General features: G+C 35.0%; 1 protein-coding gene across 1 annotated transcript in view; it reads right to left on the reverse strand.

The window, feature by feature from the left end:
* Positions 1-11,215: 11,215 nt before the first annotated feature.
* LOC126738654 (BTB/POZ domain-containing protein Tiwaz) overlaps positions 11,216-23,144 on the reverse strand; it is a 43,508-nt gene continuing 31,579 nt past the window's right edge. Inside the window, exons 2-6 of the mRNA XM_050444084.1 lie at positions 22,841-22,933; positions 15,643-15,861; positions 12,075-12,280; positions 11,694-12,020; positions 11,216-11,643 (exon numbers count right to left, since the gene is read on the reverse strand). Coding sequence (XP_050300041.1) covers positions 11,504-11,643; positions 11,694-12,020; positions 12,075-12,280; positions 15,643-15,861; positions 22,841-22,933 — 985 coding nt within the window. The 3' untranslated portion in view covers positions 11,216-11,503. The remainder of the gene's footprint in view (positions 11,644-11,693; positions 12,021-12,074; positions 12,281-15,642; positions 15,862-22,840; positions 22,934-23,144) is intronic.

Raw genomic sequence — 23,144 nt, forward strand, 5'->3', positions numbered from 1 at the left:
GCCTGGTCATAAGTGATGTGTGCTTTGCCACATTGCCTTGCCTTGCCACCTGCCTTGCCACATTTACAACACTACAATTTCCGGTCCTGGCGACTACGTGTTCCAATCGCCTGCTTTATTATCATCAATTTCGGAAAGTTGTCTTGTCCTGCTATACTTACCGGACATGAGCCTGGCCCTTATTCGTGTTTTTGGTATCGTTGAATTCAAAGGACAATGTTAATGCTTCTACTAGCTTAAGGCCTGCCAAATTTTACCTTTGCGGAATCCATCTAGGAAGGGTTAGACTGCCAAAAAATCATGATTTTTTCCTGGACATCTGGGTATGCTAGTTGAACCAAACATGATTTATCGGCTTTAGGTTCTTGCCAGGACTCTCCTGACTTTTCACCAATTTCTTTTTAAGGCACCAATTTTTCAACTGCGTGTGGTAGACATCTTCCAAGCGTCATTGGCCTGAACACTTCTCCAAATGCCTCACTAGGTAATCGTAGCCTCCTTGTTTTTTGGGGGATGTTCCTTGTAGCATGGTAGCCGCATCTTCTCTCAAGGCCAATATACAAGCAGTGGTCTTCTCCCTGGATGACCAACCGTCTGCTTTTGCAGCCATTTCAAACTGATGCTGATAAACATTTCAGAATGTAGTATTATCAAATTGAGGCGATTTAAGGCGCATCAGCCCAACAGGTTCCGTATTGGCATAAACTTTGCTCTTGTGGTTCACTGCTGAAAGTCTTCAGGGCAGCTGATCGATCGTGTCGACAACCAATGTTGTAATTTTGTTTTAAACTCCCAGATTCTGTTCTCCGTTAATGATTTCGCATCTCTTTTAACAGTAAAAAGAATTTTTTCAAAAATTCTTCTTTTAATTCCCTTTTAAGATTTTTTCAACCTGACTTCATTTTCTTTTAGTGTGGTATAGTTTTCTTCCAGTTTTGCAGTATTTTCCTAATGCAATGTTGTTTCTAGGAGGGTGAATTTTTCTGGTAATTTGTTGTTTAAGCCGTCTTCCATCTTTTCAGAATTCGCTACCGATTTAGCTTCAAGGTTGGCAAAATTTTCTTGCAACTTCGCGTCCAGGTTGGCGGAATTTTTTAGGAATTCTTTTTTCAAACCTACTTTCCTCTTTCTTAGAATTTTTCCGAAAATCATTTTTCAAATCTTACAGTCTGTCTACTGGTACTGTCCGGATCATCGCCTTCCTCAAGTAATGTGTTACGAAGCCGTTCTCGCAAGTCCGATTGTTTTCAATATACTAATATTTATGGTCCGATTTGTTTCAATGTATTTTTATATATTAATTTTTTTCCAGTTGATTGACATCCGATTCATACCCCACACCTGACCAATGTAGCATTTTTCCCTTCCTTAGATGTTAATTAAAACCACAGAAAATAGTCTTAACTAATTTGACACTTCAGTACGGAAACACGATCAGTCATGACTACCAGAGATATTTATTTTTACTGTATTTATTTACAGGTATTTAAATTTTGCGCCAAAATTCCAAAGTTTACTTGACTGAACTGACAACTATCAGCAATGCGGTTCCTTATATACACGGCAGAATGCTGTACCGCAAGATGACCGCAAAACTTTGAGACGTAGCGTCGTGCGGTGTGTGTGCATTTGTGTCATTCTGGAATGATGGAGAATCAGCTATTTTCTGGGTATTTACAATATCAATACATTATTTTTAACGATTACAGTTTTATATATTATTACAATATCATTTGGGAACCGTGATCTGATTTATTTATTCCACAAAAATAACTACCTACATAAAGAGCCAAAATGTATTTTCCATGTAGCTTAAATAATAAAAGATTTAGACAAACAGAAGATTTTTAATGCCTTAGCATCCAAAAATGCAATAACAACCTTTCTATGTATATTTTTACAGAAATGTAAATGTATCCTACATATGATTGTTATTATGTTTAAGGAATATTGTCTAATATACAACAAAACCTTTGCAAATAAACAATATTCAAAAACAAGGAGGCTTTATTTTCTCAAACCTCATTTTGTACCCCACCCTGTACACCATAGAGAAAACATAAAAATGCCCCAATCCATCCCCTAAAAAGCCTTTCATTACGTAAGGGCCAGCGGCGTTGTCGTCGCTACAGGCTCTGATTGTCCCGCATCGTGTTCAGGGCCCCTGAGGGCCTCCGCAACGAACTCGCCTTCATCGCCTCCGGCCCTAAAAGAGGCCCCAGGCTACCATGACGCCGACGTCGCGTCGGGCCGCTGTGTATCGCATTCTATCGGGACTAGGGTGAAGGAAAATTCGCCAACGGTTCTCTTGATACGATAACGGTAAATTTTAAGAGGTGTTTTTCCTACCGCCTAACTTTGCAAAATATTCTTAAAAGTATCCCAGACAAATCTAATTTTAGTCTATAAACTGTATCCTTTTAACTTTTTTTTTGGAGTGAACTAAAATACTCGATGCACTAAAATAGTCAACTAATATATTTTTCACTTACACACTAAATCGCTTAAGACTACTAGAAATATTTATTCACTGTATTTATTTACAACTACGTATCTCGATTTTAAATGTCTACTATTCTCTAGATGGAATCTCCTTATATACTTGGGAGACCATGGTTCAAGAAGATTCGCTAACATTCTGCGCGTCTCCAAAGATGCCGGGCGGTGTTCCCGCTTTTGTCACCAAAATAATTCCGGAATAATAAAGCACAGCTGATATTCGTGGCGTTTTCAATATGGAAATTCGGATGTTGATATCGGCAGAAGATTCTCCTCTTGTAACTGGACTTCTTATAGAAATTACAATCACCTTTTTTTTTAGAAAATTACGTTTTTTTTTCCTTAATTAGAATGAACTCGCGTCGTATTCTGACGGCCGCCCAACTTTGTTGTTTATTATGGATCTACAGTTTAACGTGGGTTCCGAACCACTAGTGTTTTGTTTTTATAAGGCAAACACAAACAACCATGCCCATGCCAAAATTCGAACCTGAGACCACACGATCGCATCGTGAACACCTCGCCCACGGTGCCAGGTCGGCAAAATAACGTTAAAGAGTAGGAATAACACCAAGGGAGCACACCAGAACTTGCACGCCTGTAAACCTGAAGACCACTTCTAACATGCTACGCATCATCTTTGAAGTTCAGGTTAAACGTCCCTATAGGTTGACTCCTGATGTAGCCTTTTGTAACTGGAAGAAAATCGTCCTAATAATCTCTTCATCGGTTATCTTGAGTGCTTGCCCAACTCTGGGTTTAGATCAACAGAGCTATTGAATTTTTCCGTACTACGCAAAACTGCTAAACATTTGCAAATCCTTAGCCATACACTGTGCCCGATCATATTCAAAAAAAAAGGTCTTACTGCACTTCACAGGTCACGTAGCACCGATTCTTGCGCTCATTTTAATGATCCGACTCGAGCTTTACCCTCCCCCCTCCCTCCCCAATGGCTTTTGTATTCTGTAAAGAATATAGTTGATGGCTTCCATTACTTCATATCGCCTATCTCAGGATGTTTCACGTTTCAGTAACAGACCCTTTCGTCTCTTAGGGTCAAACCAAGTCACCGTTGGTGTACCACTAGTCTTCAGCCTTTCGTCAGATGGCATCATTCCACCATACCATCTGACTGTGGATGTAATGCAGTAGTCCTCAATTCTTGATTCCAACAGTCGCGTCGTACAAAAATTCAACAAGCTGAATTTAAAATTTTCGTTCTTAGTCTGAACGCAGCTTCAAAGTTAATGTAACACCTGATCTGAATGTAATGCCAAATCGGCAGGTCCATTCTTTTATTAAAGATCGGCATCAGTCGAGGGTTTTTGGTTTAGTAGAGGCTATGCCTATTTGCTGAAGTATTGTATGTATTTATTCCCTGTTTCTGATTCGGGAAACGGATCGACAACGTCAATAGCAATCCTTTCAAAGGAACTTCCCACGTTTTACTGAGACATCAGAGCCTTCTGCTTCCTCTTCCCCTGATTACTTTCCGCATATACAGTGCTTTCATTTCAAAACGATCCACCCTTAATAACTTTCTTAAAAAAAAAAAACACAACAAATTAGATATACAGGGGGACGTTTAATTATGCATTTACTGAAGTTCTGTCAATCACCTCCTCACCTCCAGCTAACCCCACTTTAATATGTCAAATGGGAACCCCCATCCTGTGATACATCATAGTAAGCAGCGTAAAATTCTCTATTCAACGGTACCAAAAAAAAATGAAATCGGTAAATGTGTAAGCAAATAGTTAGCGAAAATGTCTAGAAATAATGAATATTTTATTTACGTCAAACTTTGGTATGCCAAATGGCTACCCCATGGTGTGATACATTATTTTAAAGGGCATTCATTATGCTATCAATGGTTGTAAAAAAAAATAAAATTGATTGACCAAGAAGCAATTAAAGTGTAAATCGATAGGGTAGAAAAACAAATTTAATTAGTTTAACAAATGTATAACTCATTTCCTAATGCTATTGACCCAGTAAAATCTCTCCCTCACTTTTCACAGGGTATTTGTTGCTCCAAGATGTCCCCTTGAGACACGGCATTAATTCCCTCTAGCAACTCTAAAATACGACATTTAGGTACAACGATTTACCTTCTTCTCTGTTTGCCGTCGTAGTCAACCATTTTCCAAAGTCGATCTTCAAAAATTAGGAAGTTCTTTGACGATGGGGGTCTCAGCAACGGAGCATCTTTGTCCTCTACCCGCTGACAATAATTGCAGTCCCCTGGACTGGCACCTGCATTTCAATAAATTCTCCCTGCTCAGTGTTCAGTATCAAAGACCTATATTCTCTCTATTCATCTTGCCACATCTTGCCTCAGGATAGGTGCGCTTGTCAGAGCATTTTTTAGGTGATCAAAGGCGTTCTGACAATCTTGGGGCCATTGAAATTTCTGGTCTCCTTGTATCAGCCCGGTCATAGGTGTCGCATTGTTGTCAAATCTCTTCACATAGTATCGGTAATAAGTACATATTCCGAAGGAGCTACGTTATTCATACTTGTCTTTGGGAACTGGCCAATCTTTGACACTCCTACACGGATATTTGCCTTGTCAACCGCAGCTACTTGACTGAAAACGACGAGACCCAAATACTATACAGCCCTTTGAGACATGTGATATTTCTCTGGGATCCTCTAGATTGTAATTTATGTGAGCAATTTTCTCACCATATTAAGATCATCAAGTTAAACCAGATAAGTCTTCCAGAACAGTCATGACATTATAGACGTCCTTTGAAGAGTACTATAAATGTAGAGGCCCTTTTTTCTCAAGGAGCTGTTCAGTAGATGTATGGGACAATAATATTTACGTTTTTCGGACATTTATAGGATATAAAAGTAGTAAAGTATGATAGAAAAACTATACAAAGCGGTATATTTAAGAACAAATCACTTTTGTTATCCCCTTTTAGCCTTTCAGAAGCATCGCGAAACCATGACTTAATTTTAAGCTCAATATGTCTTCGTGGATTAAGCATAAATTCTTCTAAAACAAAAAATATTAAGTACAATAATAATTAGGCTGGTCATAAACGTCACGATGTTCCTATCACAAGGCTTCTGTGGTGTATAAGCGACTTAAATAGATACGTATACCGTAGATGTATTACCTTTATTTTTTTAAACTTTAAGTAAGAGTATTTCTAAATTTTAAGCTGAGCATTTACTGCTTTACAACCTTTTAAGGTGTCAATAATTTCTTTCCTGTTTTTCGTAACCAGCCCCAAATGGAAGCAGCATTGTTGGTAAAGTCTTAATGCATATTTGCTTACTGCAAATTATTGTGCTGCCCACCAAATAATGTTAAAAAATTCATGAGCAATAATATTTTTAATAAATTCAGATTCAATGTAAGCATGACCGTGTTTTTGTATAAATAGTGGTAAATTGCATTTCTGGAAAGATTGTGCTTCACAACAACGCAATAAACTGAACGTCCCCAATCATAGATTGATACTTCTTAGATGGGAAACTCCCATAAGAGCGAATAGAACACTGAACGTCGATAGACTGTTGGGCCCTCTAGATGTCGAGGAGTAGTACAGACTGGAAGTAAAAATAGGTTTGTGACATCGTAAGAGCGGGTAATTTAAAAATGATAGCGTTAAATTCGAATTTCTCTCTACTATACTGCCCGTTCAACATTTTTGGGAAATGTGTCGTTCTTTCGGAAATTGTAGTAGGCAGATTGAAAAAGTGTGAAATTAGGACTTTTTTTATCTCCGTATTAAATAAAATCCCCGATTTGGCACTTATTTATTCGCATTTACTTACATTATTAATGTATTACTATAATTTCTGAAATATCCACAGATGTATAAATTTACTACTTAATTTAATTAGGGACTTATTAACAAATTAGCAATGAATGTATTACTATATTATAAAGAGATTATAGAAAGACATTTACTTATTAGTTATGAAAAGCAAAGGCTATGAAGCAGATTTTATACAGGGTGTGACAAAAGGTTATAGTAAATGTACAAAAGTGATAAAAAAGTTACCGCCTCGTCAATTCATCAGTAGTATTCCTTAATAAATATAATAAATTAAATTACTACTAGCAAATGAATTATGTTGTTTATAAAATGCTCTTCTTTCAGGTACGGCGTACGGAGAAAGTTTTGATATTGAAGCTGTCAAAAAATCTACACAGAAACATGAGAATTATGCTGCGTATTGAGCTCCACTGTATAAATTACCCAGTGAATTTTTTACTGGAAGGTCTGGAAATAGATATTTTGAAGTATTAATTTTTAAAATCGTTAAAAAAAATTTAATCCTACCTCATTTTGCTATATTGTCAATCTAGGGCTTCTATGTTATTACTAAAGACCTGCACATTTTCACAAAAAAAGTTTATTGCAATAACTACTTATGCAAGTGCAATGGCGCCAATATGTACATTCGATTCAGATTTTACTGTTTATTTCTCAGTGCTTTTACAACAATATAATTCACCTCTTTTTTTTAGAAATGTTCCTTTATCCCACGTATCAGAACACCTAAATGAAAATTAATCACACCTGACACACAACACACTAAAAACAAGAACTAAACACCTGGAAATGTTTGTGTGAAGTATGAGAACAGATCAATTTTGTTAAGATTTTTCGCAAAATTTGCGACAAAATCAAAAATTTTACAACAGCGACTAATCCATGTCGTGACCTCACAGTAATGGCGCCAAATTTAAATTTTATTATGTAGCAGCCGTATGAAATTTGATTCGACAAAGTGGAATTTCGGACGGCGGCCATCTTAAGGTGATATTAGGAAAATTTGACAGTAGTGATGTTAGTAACACTTTTGACAGTTTTAACGTTGACTTTTTTAATTTTTAGTTTTGGGAAAGCGTTTTGTAGTTGAAATTGCTGAAATTAATGGCTTTCTATTTAGCGTACCGTAAACCGGGGTTACTTTGTCACCCCGGGGTAACTTTGTCACGTCCAGTAGCGCGCCATTGTTTTTTTTTATGAAGGGAAAAATGTGCGGCTGCAATTTAAAACATAATGATAGTTCTTTTGTTACAAATCCAAGTAACTAATTAAACCATGAGGATCTACGAAAAAAGCCCTGGCAGCCGGCCATATGCCAACTATAGCGAAGAAAATTTAGAAAAAGCAGTGGAGGCCGTTCGAAGTGGTATGAGCAAAAAACTAGCGGCCCAAACCTATAGGATCCCACGCATGACTCTGTTGGACGTCCGACAGTCCTCAGTAAGGAAGAAGAAGGGTTAATATCAAGATCCTTGGGAGTCGTGACAGAATGGGGATTTCCACTAACAAAGGCAGATATGAAGGCTGTTATTAAAAAATACCTTGACAAAAAGTGTATTGTTATACCTGTATTAAAAGACAACACCCCTGGGGATGATATGGTTAGTGCTTTCATCAAACGAAACAATTTATCTGTTCGAATAGCCTCGAATATCAAAAGATCCCGATCCTCAGTGGACCAAAAGGATATTTTGAAGTTTTTTGCAATAAGTATTATTAGACTCTAGTGGGGATCATATATATAACTATGACGAAACAAACGTCCCTGATGACCCCGGTGCTAGAAAAGTTATTGTTCCACGAAACTCGAGAAGGGTCGAACGTGTCCAAAATCATTCCAGGACAGCCATTAGCATGATGGTCTGCGGTAGCGCCAGTGGAGTCTTGTTGCCGCCCATGGTGGTATATAAAGCCAATAATATTTATGAAAACTGGTGTAAAGGCGGCCCACCAGGAACAGTTTACAAAAATAGTCCAAGTGGCTGGTTTGACGCCAACTTATTCGAGATATGGTTTAAGGAAATTTTACTTCCACATGTCCTAAGAACAAGAGAACCTGGAAAAAGAATGATCCTCGTAGGAGACAACTTGGCCAGCTATTTTGCTCCAAGTGTCATACAGGCAGCACAAGAGCATGATATATATGAGCCCGTTTCCTCCCAATGCCACACATCTAATGCAACCATTTGATGTGACGGTATTCGGACCAATGAAGAAGAGATGGCGTGATATTCTCGAAAGCTGGCGAAGAGAAAGTCGATATCCTGGGTCAATTCCAAAAGAACAATTTCCCATTTTACTGAACAGACTTTGGGTGGCCATTAGTGACACAGTGTCGCAAAATTTAATATCAGTATTTTGCACCACCGGCTTATATCCATGTAATGCGCAAGAGGTTTTACGAAAACTTCCCGATACTGCTGTTCACAAAAAAGAAATTGGGAGAACATTAGACGAAAGTTTAGTTGAGTTGTTAAAAAAACATAGGGGAGTTCAAAATCCCGAGAAGAAAAGAAAACGAGGAAAAAAAATAAAACCAGGGCAAAATGTTTCGTCCATCACCTCCTCAGAAGTAGGCGAGAGCGTCATGAATATTGTCGATGATGATGCAGAACCATCCACCTCTAAAGGAAATTCGAAGAGCGTAACAAATAATTCAAAGTTGGGTGTTAAGGGTAAAGAAAAAAATCTCCCATTAAGAAAATCGACACGAAAAATAGATGATTCAAACAAATGTGGCTGTAAGTGTTTGTGGGAAAACTACAAATATCGAGCTGAATGGATAAAATGCTGCAAATACCAAAAATGGATTTGTGGCATCTGTAATAATGATAGTATGGATCCCTATTTCATTTGTGATAGATGTGAAGATAGTTCGGATTAAGATCCCTATCATACAGGCGAAGAAGACGAATATGTGCCTAACTAAAGTCTAGTGCCTTAACGTTTAGTACCGTATTGATTAACCTCAGTGAAGTTTTCACTTTTTGCTTTGTTGAGTTTATGTTAAGTTGAATATTTTTGTATGTTTACTACAGCATTAAGGTTGTGTATCAAAGTTCCTGTTTATTTAGGCATTAATTGCCTACTACCTACCGATACCAAAATGTATGTGTAAGTTTGTTATTTATTTTCTTGTTTTGTTTTCTGGTTTGTTTACTAGAAATTAATATTTTTTAACTTTTGGTAAATTAGGTACCTACCTATATGACACACGCCAATATATTTTAGCCCCATATCTGGGGTTTCTTTGTCAGTATAACGTCGTTTAAGGTGTTTTAAACCTTAATAAAATTTTGTTACAAAGTAGCCCCAACCAAGGGGTTACTTTGTCACCATCAATATATTTTTTCTTAGCTAAATCGCTTTTTATACAAAAAATTAGTATAGTTGTAGTTGTAGAGTATGATTTCGTCGGTATACTCCTAATTTTTGGCCACCCAAATTACGAAGGATACCGGAGTTACAAGTAAAAGTGTGTTCAAAAGGTGACAAAGTAACCCCGGTTTACGGTAATTTCTAGTTTTAATTTTTATTTTTTGTGGAATTAGGGCATAAAAAGGCAAAGAATTTGAAACGGGATAAGTTTTCTAGACATAGCGTTTCTTAATGACATGGGCTCAATGAATTGAAAGCATATGAAAGTTAGCCGGTCTTTGCTTTTAAAATATATTAATTTACCATCAATTCATTAATTATTCATTAGTTCACCATCATCATATACATCAAACGATCAGGGTTTGTTCCAATATTTCGTCTTTTTATAAATACGGAAAGTTTCAGTTTATAGAGAAAAATCTTAAACTACTATCTATCTTTAAGAACTCTTCGAGCTATACTCTCCAATATATTTTTCAATTTTGGAACACCTTAAATTGCATGGGTCTATGAGTGAACTAGATCGTTGTTGTGTCTTGACGAAATCACTAGAGGGCCAAAATTTTTTCGCGTTAACAAGGCAACCCACATGTCTCTATATTTGTGTACTGTGTTATATAGTAGCGTGCGCTTAAAATAAGCAATGTGCTATACATTTTTGTTACTTAATTTTTTGTTGAAATATAATTGCTACAAATCTAGAAAGTAATAGTTGTTATTAATTTTCATTTTCTCTCTCAAGTTCTAGAGATTAGTCTATTTACATAGCTTCTTTAATAAAACACTATTTATTATTATTATTATTATTATTATTATATAATAAAAATTAAAGGAAAAATAAATTACGATTGATTTGAGGCCGGGAAGTGGAAGGAGGTGAGTTCCTACACTTAAAATCGATTTCCGGAAAAACTAAAAGTCCTAAGGAAAAAAGTTACTTACATAGAACAGTTGCAGGTAATAAAAAGATCTACAACCTTTGTATTTACACTTTTTCATATAACACAAGTTTTACATTTTTTACTAAATTTTATTTTTTTCTACTAAATTTAAGGAAAACTTACCTTTTTATGTACCAAACATACATTAATTTTATAGAATAAAATTTTTTTTTCTCACTTTTTTAAGCCCTAATTTTTAATCAAAACTATAGGAATCAGTTAATATTTTGTGGGATTCCTAAGAAATCCCTGTGAGCCGTTAGGATCTCGTAACGTCTTTGGAGAATCTAAACTTTATTGTTACTTGCAAAAACTCTCAAATATGCCCTTGGGCATCCCCAGGGCATATAGTATGTACTAAAGAAGGGTGCATTGTGGTCTTTTTGAACCGGTCGGGTTTCGTAAGTTCGCCCCGGGCCATGAATGAGAGAACGAAGGTAGAAGAAAAGTGAACAAAGGTATACTGGATGAAACAAGCCAAGAACTATTTTAACGACTATGAATTTCATGTTTTTTAATGGATTACATTTTATGTTACTGTCGGTAAATCAACCTAAGGTTATTTCAATGTTTATTATTAAGGAAATAATCATATTCTACTTGTTTACATCAATATAATATTACATTAGTGTGTCTATTTCAATTTTTAACATTTGATGCCAAAAATCACAGGTAAAAAGATTTTTTCGAGATCAAGTAAGACAAATTTAATCCACTTCTACATATAAGATCGTCATTAAAATTTCGAAAAAAAACAGAGTAACAAAAGCTTCTTTGTTAGATCCAAGCATTTTTAAAATATCAGTCCTATATACACTGTTGACTTTCTCAATTTAAATCATTTTCAACTTTAATAAAGTCCACCCCTCGCCCCTGCAAGAATCACCCTGGCAGCACCCTTCTCACAAACAAATATTCAGAAAACTGCTGTCCTTCCACTCCTCCACCATTGCTGGCCGCTATTTTAAATCCGGCATTTAGAAGCCTTCGAATCACTTGCATTGAGTTGAGCTTACAATACCCTATAAACAATGAAATTAATAAAAGAAAGTTCATGAGAAAGTCTTCTTACCGTTAAGAGGAAACCTAATCACGTGATGCGCATCCTGCTGATTCCAAGCTGCTCCCATCCTAGCATCCATAACTGCCTGATTTGTTTCAGGAAACACCTCATCCAGAAGACTTCTGTCCCCACTCAACATTATTCGCTCCCCAAGGTCCGGACTAACGTGTAACGCTACGCACTCGTACAAATCTTGACTCCCTGAATTTCTGGGACTTCTATCCAGGGTCCTGGATCCCGAAGAAGCTCCTGTTAATGACGTAATTGTAAGAGCTGGACAAGAAACCCCATTCTTTTGACGCTCTTTTTTCATTTGCTCCAGCTGTCGCACCATTGCTGTAATAAAAACCGCTACAAATGAATTATTAAATTGTGAATATGGCTACTTACGAGGGATGTCAAAATACTTGGCCTCTTCTAACAGGAGATCCAAGTCTTGGAAGTTTTCTGGAATTAAGAGCTTCGAGTTGCGCATAAAGTTTAAAATGTGACGAAACATGCCTCCGTCTCTGTCTATGAAATAGTGCTGTTTCAGGGAGTCTAGCACTATAGGAATACTACCGTTAAAGAGTTTTGCTAGTCTGGACTCCGGATATCTGAAAATTATAAAAAAGTAGTAGTATGACTAAAACAGCAGAGTGTGATAATGGCGAAAGGCGTAAGGATTTTTAAAAATACTTTTCAAGCAGCACCTCATCAATTGCTTGCAGAGATGCTGAACCTACTTAAAATGATGCATAGAAACTTCACTTGTTAAAATAATACTAAATCATCTTTAAGTTATTACTATAAAGTTATCTTTCTCTTCTCTAATTAAAAATCATAATAATTGATTACTCATCTTGCAATACCATCAATCGTGCAGTCAACATAATATGTAAATCACTTATACTCCTATCTGGTTGTCCTCTTATAGCTCTATTATCCATTGCGCTTGCAACTGTGCTTCATTCATTGATGATTTATGTCATATAGTTGCTCATTTATCTTTAAATGTTCCTGTGATTGCTAATCCTTATAGTGTCTCCTAGTTGTTGGACAGCTTTTCTTAGTACCTCTTCTGGTTTCTGATTTGCACCTTCACTTCATTTTCTAGAAATAGTAGTAGTAGTGGTAGTAGTAGTTTTTCAATAGTCTCTTACTCCTTTATGGTACGAGGACCATTAACAAGAGAAAGGCAGAAGATCAAAACACATTCACACAACAGAAACTCAAAAAACGTAATTAGCAATATTTATTTAAAATCATAATTAATCATCTTTTTCCAGTACATTCCCACGATGGTCCCTAATCAGCCTCTCACCTTCTTGCAGTATCACATCATCATTTGTATCAGTCAACATACCATTTAAATCTCTTACAATCCTATGGTTGTCCTCTTCAAGCTCTCTTATCCGTTGAGCTAGCAGCTGTTCTTCATTCACAAAAAGCTGATTGGTCGCGTCATCTAGTGGTAACTTTCTTATCTCTTTTGAAGATGTTTCTCTCATTACTGCTCCTTGTATTTCTTCTTGAAATTCGATGCCAATGACATCCTGGAGATCATTTGTTTCCACATTTGGAGCAACGAGATTTGTTTCAGCGTTTTCTAGTTGTTCAACAGCTTTTCTTAGTAGTTGCTCTGGTTCCTCATTTGCTAAAACATTTGCACCTTCATCTTCTTCAGAAACAGTCGGGAGCTCATAGTCGTCACACTGACTTAAGTTTTCTTCTGAACCTTTTTCCTCTTTTATATCAGTAACTTTTTCAATTATTTCTGAGCTGTTGCATGGAAAGGATGAATTCGAATTGTTTTTCTCAACTGGATGTTCTGAGTTATTAGTTAAAAGAAACTGTTTTACATCGATTTCATGATTAAGGGATGTTAGAAGGCTTTCCCTTATTTCAATAAATGGGTTGGACTCTCTTTCATCTATTATCGGAATGTCTAAATTATTCAGCCTTTGATAATCCAGTAAACATTTTTGCTGTTTTATAGTTCTAGCTCGATGAATCTGTTTGTACTCATCTAAATTCATCATAAGAATAGTTTTCTGAATCTCTATTTCGTTTATGAGGCCTCTGAGATGTCCGTCTGAGGTACAGCTGTACATTTTGCATACTTCATCAGCTGACTCCAGAAGGCTTGCTTTTAATGCCTTAAGAGCTACTTCCCGTTGCTTTTCCAGAGCAGCAAATTTCAGTTCAAGAACAATATTTTCGGTGGGGCTTCCTAACGGGTCTGAACCGTTTGTCAGTTTGGCCGTATCAATATCATTTTGTAATTTTTCCATAATATTTTCTATGCTTGCCAGCTTTTTAATCAGTTCCTGGTTGCTGGATGATGAATTGACACTTTGTTGTGGTAACTGCTTTTGTAACTTAAACAGTTCCTGCTTTAGCCACATATTTTCTTGAATTAGGTTCACGTTGTCTTCATTTGCCTTTTTAACTAATGATATTTCCTTAATTAATTGATTTTTTTCGCGTTCCAGTTCAGTTACTAATGCTTGCAAGTTTTCATCGTCGGTCTGCATATCTTGTATCTCCAAGGATTTACGTTCAATGTCGTTTATGGCGTTGCTGAGTTTTTCTTGAATCTCAATGCTGCGATCTGATATGGGTGGTCCAGGAGGTTTTCTTACAAAGTAACTGAGTTCAGATTCGAGTTGCACTTTCTGATTTTCCAGTTCAGCTAGAGCTTTCTTGAGTAAAACAGCCTCGTTTTCCAGCTGTACATACTTGGCCGCATCCTCACTAGTTATTTGGAGAGTCGAATCCAGTAGCTTCTTGAATTTGTCGTTCTGGTTTTCTAACTGCTTGATACGTTTGCTAATTGCATCAGACATGATCATAATTTTTGAGTTTTTCTTTACGATGAATTTGAAAGTTTTTTGATGACAGTAATTACAAAAATTAGTTGACATTGATGTAAGCTTATTAATAGGTTTGACAAGGGCTTTCACAACAACAGCCTAAATTTTCGTGAATGGAGACATGGAAATTCGAAATGAGATAATTAGGACTAAGAAGAGGATTGATCTCTTGGAGCGGCAAAATGAAAACTTCAAAGAATTGCTGGAAAAAGCGTTGTCCATGACCAAAAGGAGAACTTCGAAAAGTACAGTTTGTGACGACGAATTCTTGCGGGAAAGCATCGAGTTGATCGAGAAGGAGACGAATAATTTGGAGTATGATTTAAGTTCTTTGACTCTTGTCGATGAGACCACGCAAGAGAATCGTTTACTAGTAGGAAGAATTGAGAGTCTTGAGAAGCTAACAAAGAACCAGCAAGGTGAGATTGATCTTTTGAAAGCTGAGCATGCAGAGATAAAATTTCTTCTGTTACATCCAGAGTCCAGGAACTCTGAGTGGCTAAGGAATATCTTGGAGTTGGAAACAGACGTTTCTGATAATTCTAACTCTTCTTTGGTTGAGGAACGTTTTAGGCTCCAACGCAAGATTTTAAACCTAGAGAAAAAGAAGGCTGATCTTCTGCTTGCTATTAACGAAGCTGCTCTTCCACAACAACTAACTGAAGACTTAAAAAATTCCTCTTTTAATATTCAAAATAATGATGACCAGTTTACAGAATATGAAGATCTACGGTTCAAAATGCTCAATTTAGAAGACGAACGTTCCAGGCTACTTAGTGACCTTCAATATGTATTAGATCGATCCAGAAAGGAAATTGCCGAGGAGTACAACCACTTACAAACCAAAATAATCGAAGTGGAGAGACAAAAAGCATGCTTAAGGTCTAAGCCATGCCATCCATTTGAACAAAAGGTCACTAGTAAGGAACTAGAAAGTATTTTCAATACCTTCACCAATATTCCTCTAAAACAGCTGGATGAACAGGCCAGGATTGACCGGATCAAGCAGGACGTTGGCAATATGTTTTGTCCAGGAAACAATTTACCTCTGTATTGTAACATTTTATAAATAAATCATTCCATCTATTTGGTTAGATACTTACTTGGTAAGGGTTTCCAACGATGAGGTGTAAATGGTCCCGCCAACGTCAATATGCACCGGAGCAGTATATCTGGAGGCAGCGGCAACGCAAGGAATACCCGCCATTTTGGTGTAGCTGGCAGCCGACATGGTAGTGGTGGTACTGGGTGGTGGAGGGGTGGGGGACGATGACGATGACATTGTTGGTGATGTAGCCGGAGAGATATTTGGTGACATTAGTCTAAAAGAGATAGACAATAAATGATTAGGTAGAAAATTGTGGCGAAGTTTGGGATTTGCTATTAAATTTGTTGAGGCTTAAGAGGTGTCTGGAGGATTTACACATTTCATGGTGTTCTCTTTCGGACCGTTCTGGGGCCTGCCGACGTAAAGATTGTCCTGATCGCATCTAGCTAGTGCTAGTAAGAGACAGTGGCGTAGCTTGTTAATTAATTGAAATAGAGGTATTTGGGGTTGTTTTTGGAATTTTTAAAGTGGTTTAGTTTTTCACAAGTCTTGAGCAGATTTTTTTCTATTACATACAAAGTCCTGCAACAGTGCGTCGGGCTTCTTGTAGGAAAAAAAGCTTAGAAAACATAAAAAATTACTCCAAATGCCTGGAAAAATTAAGTTCTCGCAAGACAAAAATAACGTTGACTGACTAGGAAAAACTAGCGAATTACGTCAAATTATTGTAAATTATGAAAAAAGATGCCAAAAACTTGTAAAACTTCAACGACATTTTAAATTTATAAAAAATTAATAAAAATGACTATCTAAAAACACCATCACATGCAAATTATTTTAAAATCGAAGAAGAAATAAGCTCGGAAAAAAATAAAATCGATTTTTCAAAATTTCGTATTTTTCCGAATATATTCGGAACCATTCGGAATTTTTAAATTTTTTAAACAGCTTCATGATTAAGTTCAAAAATTCTTAACTTTGCCCCAATTTAACCCTGTATATATATATATATATACAGGGTGTTTGTCGGAGGGTTAGCCAAACAAAAAAAGTTATTTTCAGGATTTTCAAAAAATTTTGCCTTTTGACATCTTTAAATATTTTCAGCATATTTTTCACGTTTTTTTTACATTTGTATTTAGTCTGGAATGTATCACGAATCTAAAAAAATCAATATCAAGTACAAATAATACCGAAATAATTCGTTTTGAGCTCAAAAAATTAATACAAGTAGCAAAAAAAGTTATGAAAGGTAACTTTAACTTGACGCAAAAAAAAACTAAAATCTATCAAGATGTTCAGGTAGTTTTAAAAACATATCCAGTTAATACTCTTTTCAATGATATACGATGTGTAACACAAAGCCGACTAACTTGCCACAATTCATGACTTTAAAGGAAAATAAAGTAAAAAAAAAATATTTTTTAAATTTTATGTATTTATTTCAAAATTACAAATTTTGTTGAAACTGCGCTCCCCTGGCTCTTATACATGCCCTACATCGCCGTCGCTTTTCTACTGTCAAAAGGCGAAGTCGCATTTCTTCTCTGACGGTTAGAAAAACGGCATTGATTCTAGTGGTCTAGATTGTCAATTTCCACCTCGTACACGAGTTCTTTCGCACGTCCCCATACGTAAAAATCGAGAGGGGTTAAATCAGGGGACCGTGGAGGCCATGCGATGGGACCTGCTCTTCCGATCCACGAATTGGAAAAAGTATTGTCCAGAAATTCTCTAACGGCGACCCGATAGTGTGCAGGACACCCGTCATTCTGGAAGACGATTGGAAGACGATCCACCTCTTCATTAAATATGGGTATATTAGCCAAAAATTGTGGGAGATCATTTTATAAAAAATGAAAGTAATTGTCCCCATTGAGGTTTCTCGGCAAGTAGTGTGGACCGATGAGGTCTCTCCCAATCACACCTGCCCAAACATTAACACTGAATCTTGTTTGGAAAGACTTGGCTCTGGTCAAATGCGGATTTACGTTTTTGTTTTCCCAATAATGTAAATTATGTTGGTTAAATATCCCCGCACGTGTAAATGTTGATTCATCTGTCCATAAGATGCTTTTTAAAAAGTGTCGATTTTCAACGTCTGCGTGAAGCAAAAAGCGGCAAAATTGTACCCGTCGCCCATAGTCGGCTTGTAGAAAACCTAGAATAGAGTATCACGATGCCAGTAAAAATTGCGGAATTAAGTTGTTGATGTAGTATGAAATTACCTTGCACTGGGGTGTAATGAAAAGGATGCCTTCCTTCTGCCTTGCCAACTGACTATGCTTTCCATGTAGAAATGTTCAGATCTGTAGCTACTTTCCTTGTCCTAGTGGTGGGATCCTCATCGAATGCGCGAATTACGTTTTCATCTACAGCAACATCATACTGCCTCCGATTGATCCTCGGTTCTTGAAAATTTAGATTGCCTGTTTCCCTTAATCGACGAAAAGTGTTAGCAAAAGTGTTGTGGTGGAGCACACGCCTATTGTACCCTGCTATGGTAAAAGGATGTATTCGCAAAAATGAGGATTTTGAATTATTTACATAGCTCGATCCTACTTTAAAAGACCTATCAGTAGCTCTTTCTCCCATTGTTGTATCATTTTTCATTTTCGAGTTAGCACGGTGGCCAAACAGTCTATTATCACTATTTATTAAGTTAAACTTTGGCGAAACAATGTAATCCACAAAATTTTGCCCAATTTACTTTGGTAAAATAGTGTAATGGCGAATACCGTTGTTTTTTGATTTTTTAAGCACGTCTTAAACTATGGTAAAATAATGTATTATACATTACCCTGTTTTGCCATTGGAGATGTCATTATTATGCGGGAACGCTACAAAGCCTATTTTACTAATACATTATTTCACCGCAGTTAGTAGTGACTTAAGTCTCGAAAAGTAGTTAAGTGCTGAAAAATATAATAAATGTGGGTTTTTAAGCAGAAATAATGGCATCCAGATCTAAAAGACTGGTTGAAATAGCGCGAAGTATTTAAGGGGTAAGTTACATAATATAAATAATGCGGAATATTTATTTAATTCCAAAAAATTGGGAAATAATTAACTTTTTATTATGGTTTAAAACTTTATGGTTATGTATTATACTGAGCTGGGATGTTTTAGAGCTGGGTGTTTTCGAAAAAAAAAAATTGTATTTACAAAAATAATAATGTAATGTAGTACGCACGACCGTATACTTATATTGATTTAATTAATTTGTTTCTCTTAATATATTTATATTTCATATACCAAATCAGCATTAATATATACATTTAGCGATTTGCCAAATAATGTATTATACAATAGCTCAAATAGGTAAGTTTTTATGAATGAAATCAAACTCTTTTACTTTATTGGTTATTACATTATTTTGCCAAAGTTTGAGGATTAATAAAAATTTAGAAATATTTTGGTAAAATAATGTATTGACTTTTTTTCAAAAACTAGTAACAATTTAATAAAAATTAGATATTTACCTCTAATGTAATATGATATTAAATCTTCTGTAAAAATTTGAAGCGTTTTGGATTACAAGAAAAAAAAATACACAACTTTTAACTTAAAACGCGTTTTTCTCAAAACTATATTTTGGCGAGTACATCCTTTTACCATAGCAGGGTACTATTGGGGTATTGCTCCTCATAAATTCTTTGTGCTTCTCGGGTATTACCATTGGCTCTTCTATAAGCAAAGACAATATCGGCGTATTCTTCGGTAGTGTATGCAGCCATTGTGGCGATAATGATACGAAAAAAAGGAAAGTCACAAAAACAATATAAAAACTCAATTAACAGCAACAATAACAACAGTATTAACAATAACAATAACAACTACAGAAACGATTCAATACTAAATTAACGACTTGGGTACGTAAGAAAGCTAAAAAGTTACACCACGACAAATGACAAATGTCAAATGACAACAATAATATGTAGCACATATTGTTGTTATCACAACAACAATCCCAAAGCATGTTCCACGATCTCCTCATTTGACCATTCAAAGAATCGATGCCGCTTTTCAAACTATCAGAAAAGAGATGCTTCGTCTCAGGACAGTGGAAATGCGACGGCGACGTAGGGCATGTATTAGAGCCAGGGGAGCGCAGTTTTATTAAAATTTGTAATTTTGAAATAAATACATTAATTAAAAAAATTAAAAAAATTTTTTTTTTACTTTATTGTCCTTTAAAGTCATGAATGGTGGCAAGTTAGTCGGCTTTTTGTTACACATCGTATATCATTGAAAAGAGTATTAACTGGAGATGTTTTTAAAACTACCTGAACATCTTGATAGATTTTAGTTTTTTTTTGCGGCAAGTAAAAAGTTACCTTTCATGACATTTTTTGCTACTTGTATTAACTTTTTGAGCTCAAAACGAATTATTTCGGTATTATTTGTACTTGATATTGATTTTTTTAGATTCAGGATACATTATAGACTAAATACAAATGTAAAAAAAACGTAAAAAATATGCTGAAAAAATTTAAAGATGTCAAAAGGCATAATTTTTTGAAAATTCTAAAAATAACACAAAATCAATGATATAAAAAAACCCCAGACTTTTAGAACACAAGTTTATTAAGAAAATATCTTCTATCTGAGCCTATTTATATGCCCACCAAATTTGGCTAACCCTCCGCCAAACACCCTGTATAGTACATATATATATATACAGGGTGTTTCGTTGATTATGTTACAAACTTCTAGGTCAGATAGAAAACTTCAAAAGAAAAACAAAAGTTCATATAAACATGGGTCCGGAAAAGCTTCCTCAGGGAGCTAGAGCTCTTTGAAAATAACCTTTAAAAACTAGTTTTTTTTATAGCTCCGGAACTACTTTAGCTACCGCAATCAATTTTGGGAGGTAAATTATTGTTAGTACGTTTATTCTTTTGAACCTACTAAATAAAAAAAATATTTACCAGAGGCTTCAGAATCAGGGGGGTATTTGGTAAATTTAGGCCCATTTCTTTAAGACTTTAATTTCTGCCCGTTTGGACATTAGATTATGATGTTCCTATGCTTTTTACATAAAAAACGTGCTCTTAGTAAAAGTCGGTAAATGGTAAATATCACCGTTTTTGTGAAAATTGACGAAAAGCAATTTATGAGATACAAAAATGAATTACCTATTATTATTAATAAACAGTTAAAAAAAAATCTGGCGTAAATAAAAAATAAATGTTTAAAAAAAGTTAAGGTAGCCACTTTATTAAATTAGTACTCAAATTAATTAACTGTCACTTTAATTACCTTGAGGCATAAAATGTTTAAATGATTTTAAGTGCAATAAAAAACCAACAAATTAACAATTTTAGATGATCAATTCTGATTCTGAAGCCCCTGGTAAATTTTTTTTTTATTTAGTAGGTTCAAAAGAATAAACGTACTAACAATAATTTACCTCCCAAAATTGGTTGCGGTAGCTAAAGTAGTTCCGGAGCTATTAAAAAAAAACTAGTTTTTAAAGATTATTTTCAAAGAGCTCTAGCTCCCTGAGGAAGCTTTTCCGGACCCATGTTTATATGAACTTTTGTTTTTCTTTTGACGTTTTCTATCTGCCCTAGAAGTTTGTAACATGATCAACGGAACACCCTGTATATAATCATACTTATATAAGTATGATTTTTTACTTCCCTCTATAAGCTAATTTTTATAATATTTTTTTAGCTAACTTTTTAGAACTATATTTTTGATATAGATATAAAAAAGCTGTAATTATGCGCCATTACGTAGCACAAAAAAGATTAATTGCAAGAAAAAAATTTATAAAACTACTAAAAACCATCTAATATTAAAACGAGTTCCAAAAATTTTGACCTTTTGATAAAAAGTCAACTATGTCAACTGTATTATTAGCCAAACGATATCTCGATAAAAAAATTGATAATGTTAAAATTTGGTGAGTTTTGTGGTGATTAACAGGTTGACATATTAAACAATTGAATAGTACTAAACGAAATCAACTTACTTTTTAGAAATGAAAAATAAACACATTCAAACCTTTGAACTTGATAAAAAAAATGGTGATTTTTTTTAAACAATCCTCCATTTGCCAAGATCAGATATTTAATTTTTTCCATGCTTATTCCTTTCTTTACGTCACATTTTTTATTGAAAATGGACATTTTATTTCCACAATAAAATTTTCATTTATTATTCCATTCCAGATTTGCTCCAAAAAAACTATTACTTTTGGTATCAAATATTCCACACCTTTAAATCGGTTTTTAAAAAATCTGCTATTTGCCAATGTGATAGACTCGGATTCCTTACAATAATTTAACAAAATATTAAAAAAAAAATGGAGGACTCCAAACACCTTTAAATTGTGTTGGAGCAGGTATTTTTTCTTAGCTTGCATATTTTTCCAACTGATGCAGTAAAGTAAAGCGATGCAGCAATGTCTAATTAAATATATTGATAGAAAGTAAAAAAAGGCAAAAGTGTTCAAGGAGAATAAAAGAAAAAGAAAGAAAGAGGATGATGTTTGGTGATGTAAACAAAGAAGTATTAAAATTATCGTGAAATTTGGGTTATTCTATCAATTTTGTTATAAAGGTGAAATGAAGGTTCAGTTGACGAGAAAGAAAAAGAGATGTAAATTATAAAGAGTGAGAAGTGAAGAAGAAGAGGAACCATTGAGAAAAGATAAAAAAGCAAAAAGAGAAGAGCAAGAAGATATGAATGAAAGTAAATGTAATTAGGACATTAATTAAGCAACTATCATTGTCCCTTATTAAAATGCAAAAAACTTTGGAATATCTAACGCAATCGCAAACATGGAATATCAATTTAAATTAATTCAATTATAATTAAACTTTTTATATTATATTAACAATTTAATTTATACCATATAAGACCCGACCGCACTGTCACTCGTATTTATAAATATACAGATATATAGGAGGTCGGGTTCAGTTTTTCATATTTTCTAGGCCATTTTATGCACACGTTTCTATTGATTTATGTAAAGGGCCGGAGGGCCTTATATCATATTGCGTTTTGCCTGCTCAGAACATTAATTATTTGACAAATTTTGCATCAATGCGCTCAATTTTCATTAGACTCTAATTAGGTCTGTTAATGGGGGTTTTTAACACAAAAAATGCAGTAGAGGTCTCCATTCGGTGAAAGAGAGTTCTTTTTTATGAACGCTCTGTTTATTTTGTACTTTTGCACATGGGTGTGGGTGAGTGGTATTGATTGAGTGTAATTTATAAATATTTGCATTCTAGTCTTACCTCATTTTAATTTGGGTGCTAGGAAACATATTTCTGTTGGTCAAGTCTTTCGGTTCTGCTTTATCAGCATCATTTCTCAGATCAGGTTTCTTTCTGCAATAAAAAAAATTTAAATATATATGTGTAAAAACAAATTAATTTATTCCTATTGTAATCCCCTCAGGTGTCTTCTATTTAAATATTGAAGTGAACATATGGTTTTTTTGCTACTATTTCTTACAGGTCAATGTGAATATCAACTACTTTCACGAAAAAGATAATATTATGTTAAGTGGATGACATTTCAAATTTCTAATCCAAATAT

This window comes from Anthonomus grandis, chromosome 1 (genome assembly GCF_022605725.1).
Source record: "Anthonomus grandis grandis chromosome 1, icAntGran1.3, whole genome shotgun sequence".
Lineage (NCBI taxonomy): Eukaryota > Metazoa > Arthropoda > Insecta > Coleoptera > Curculionidae > Anthonomus > Anthonomus grandis.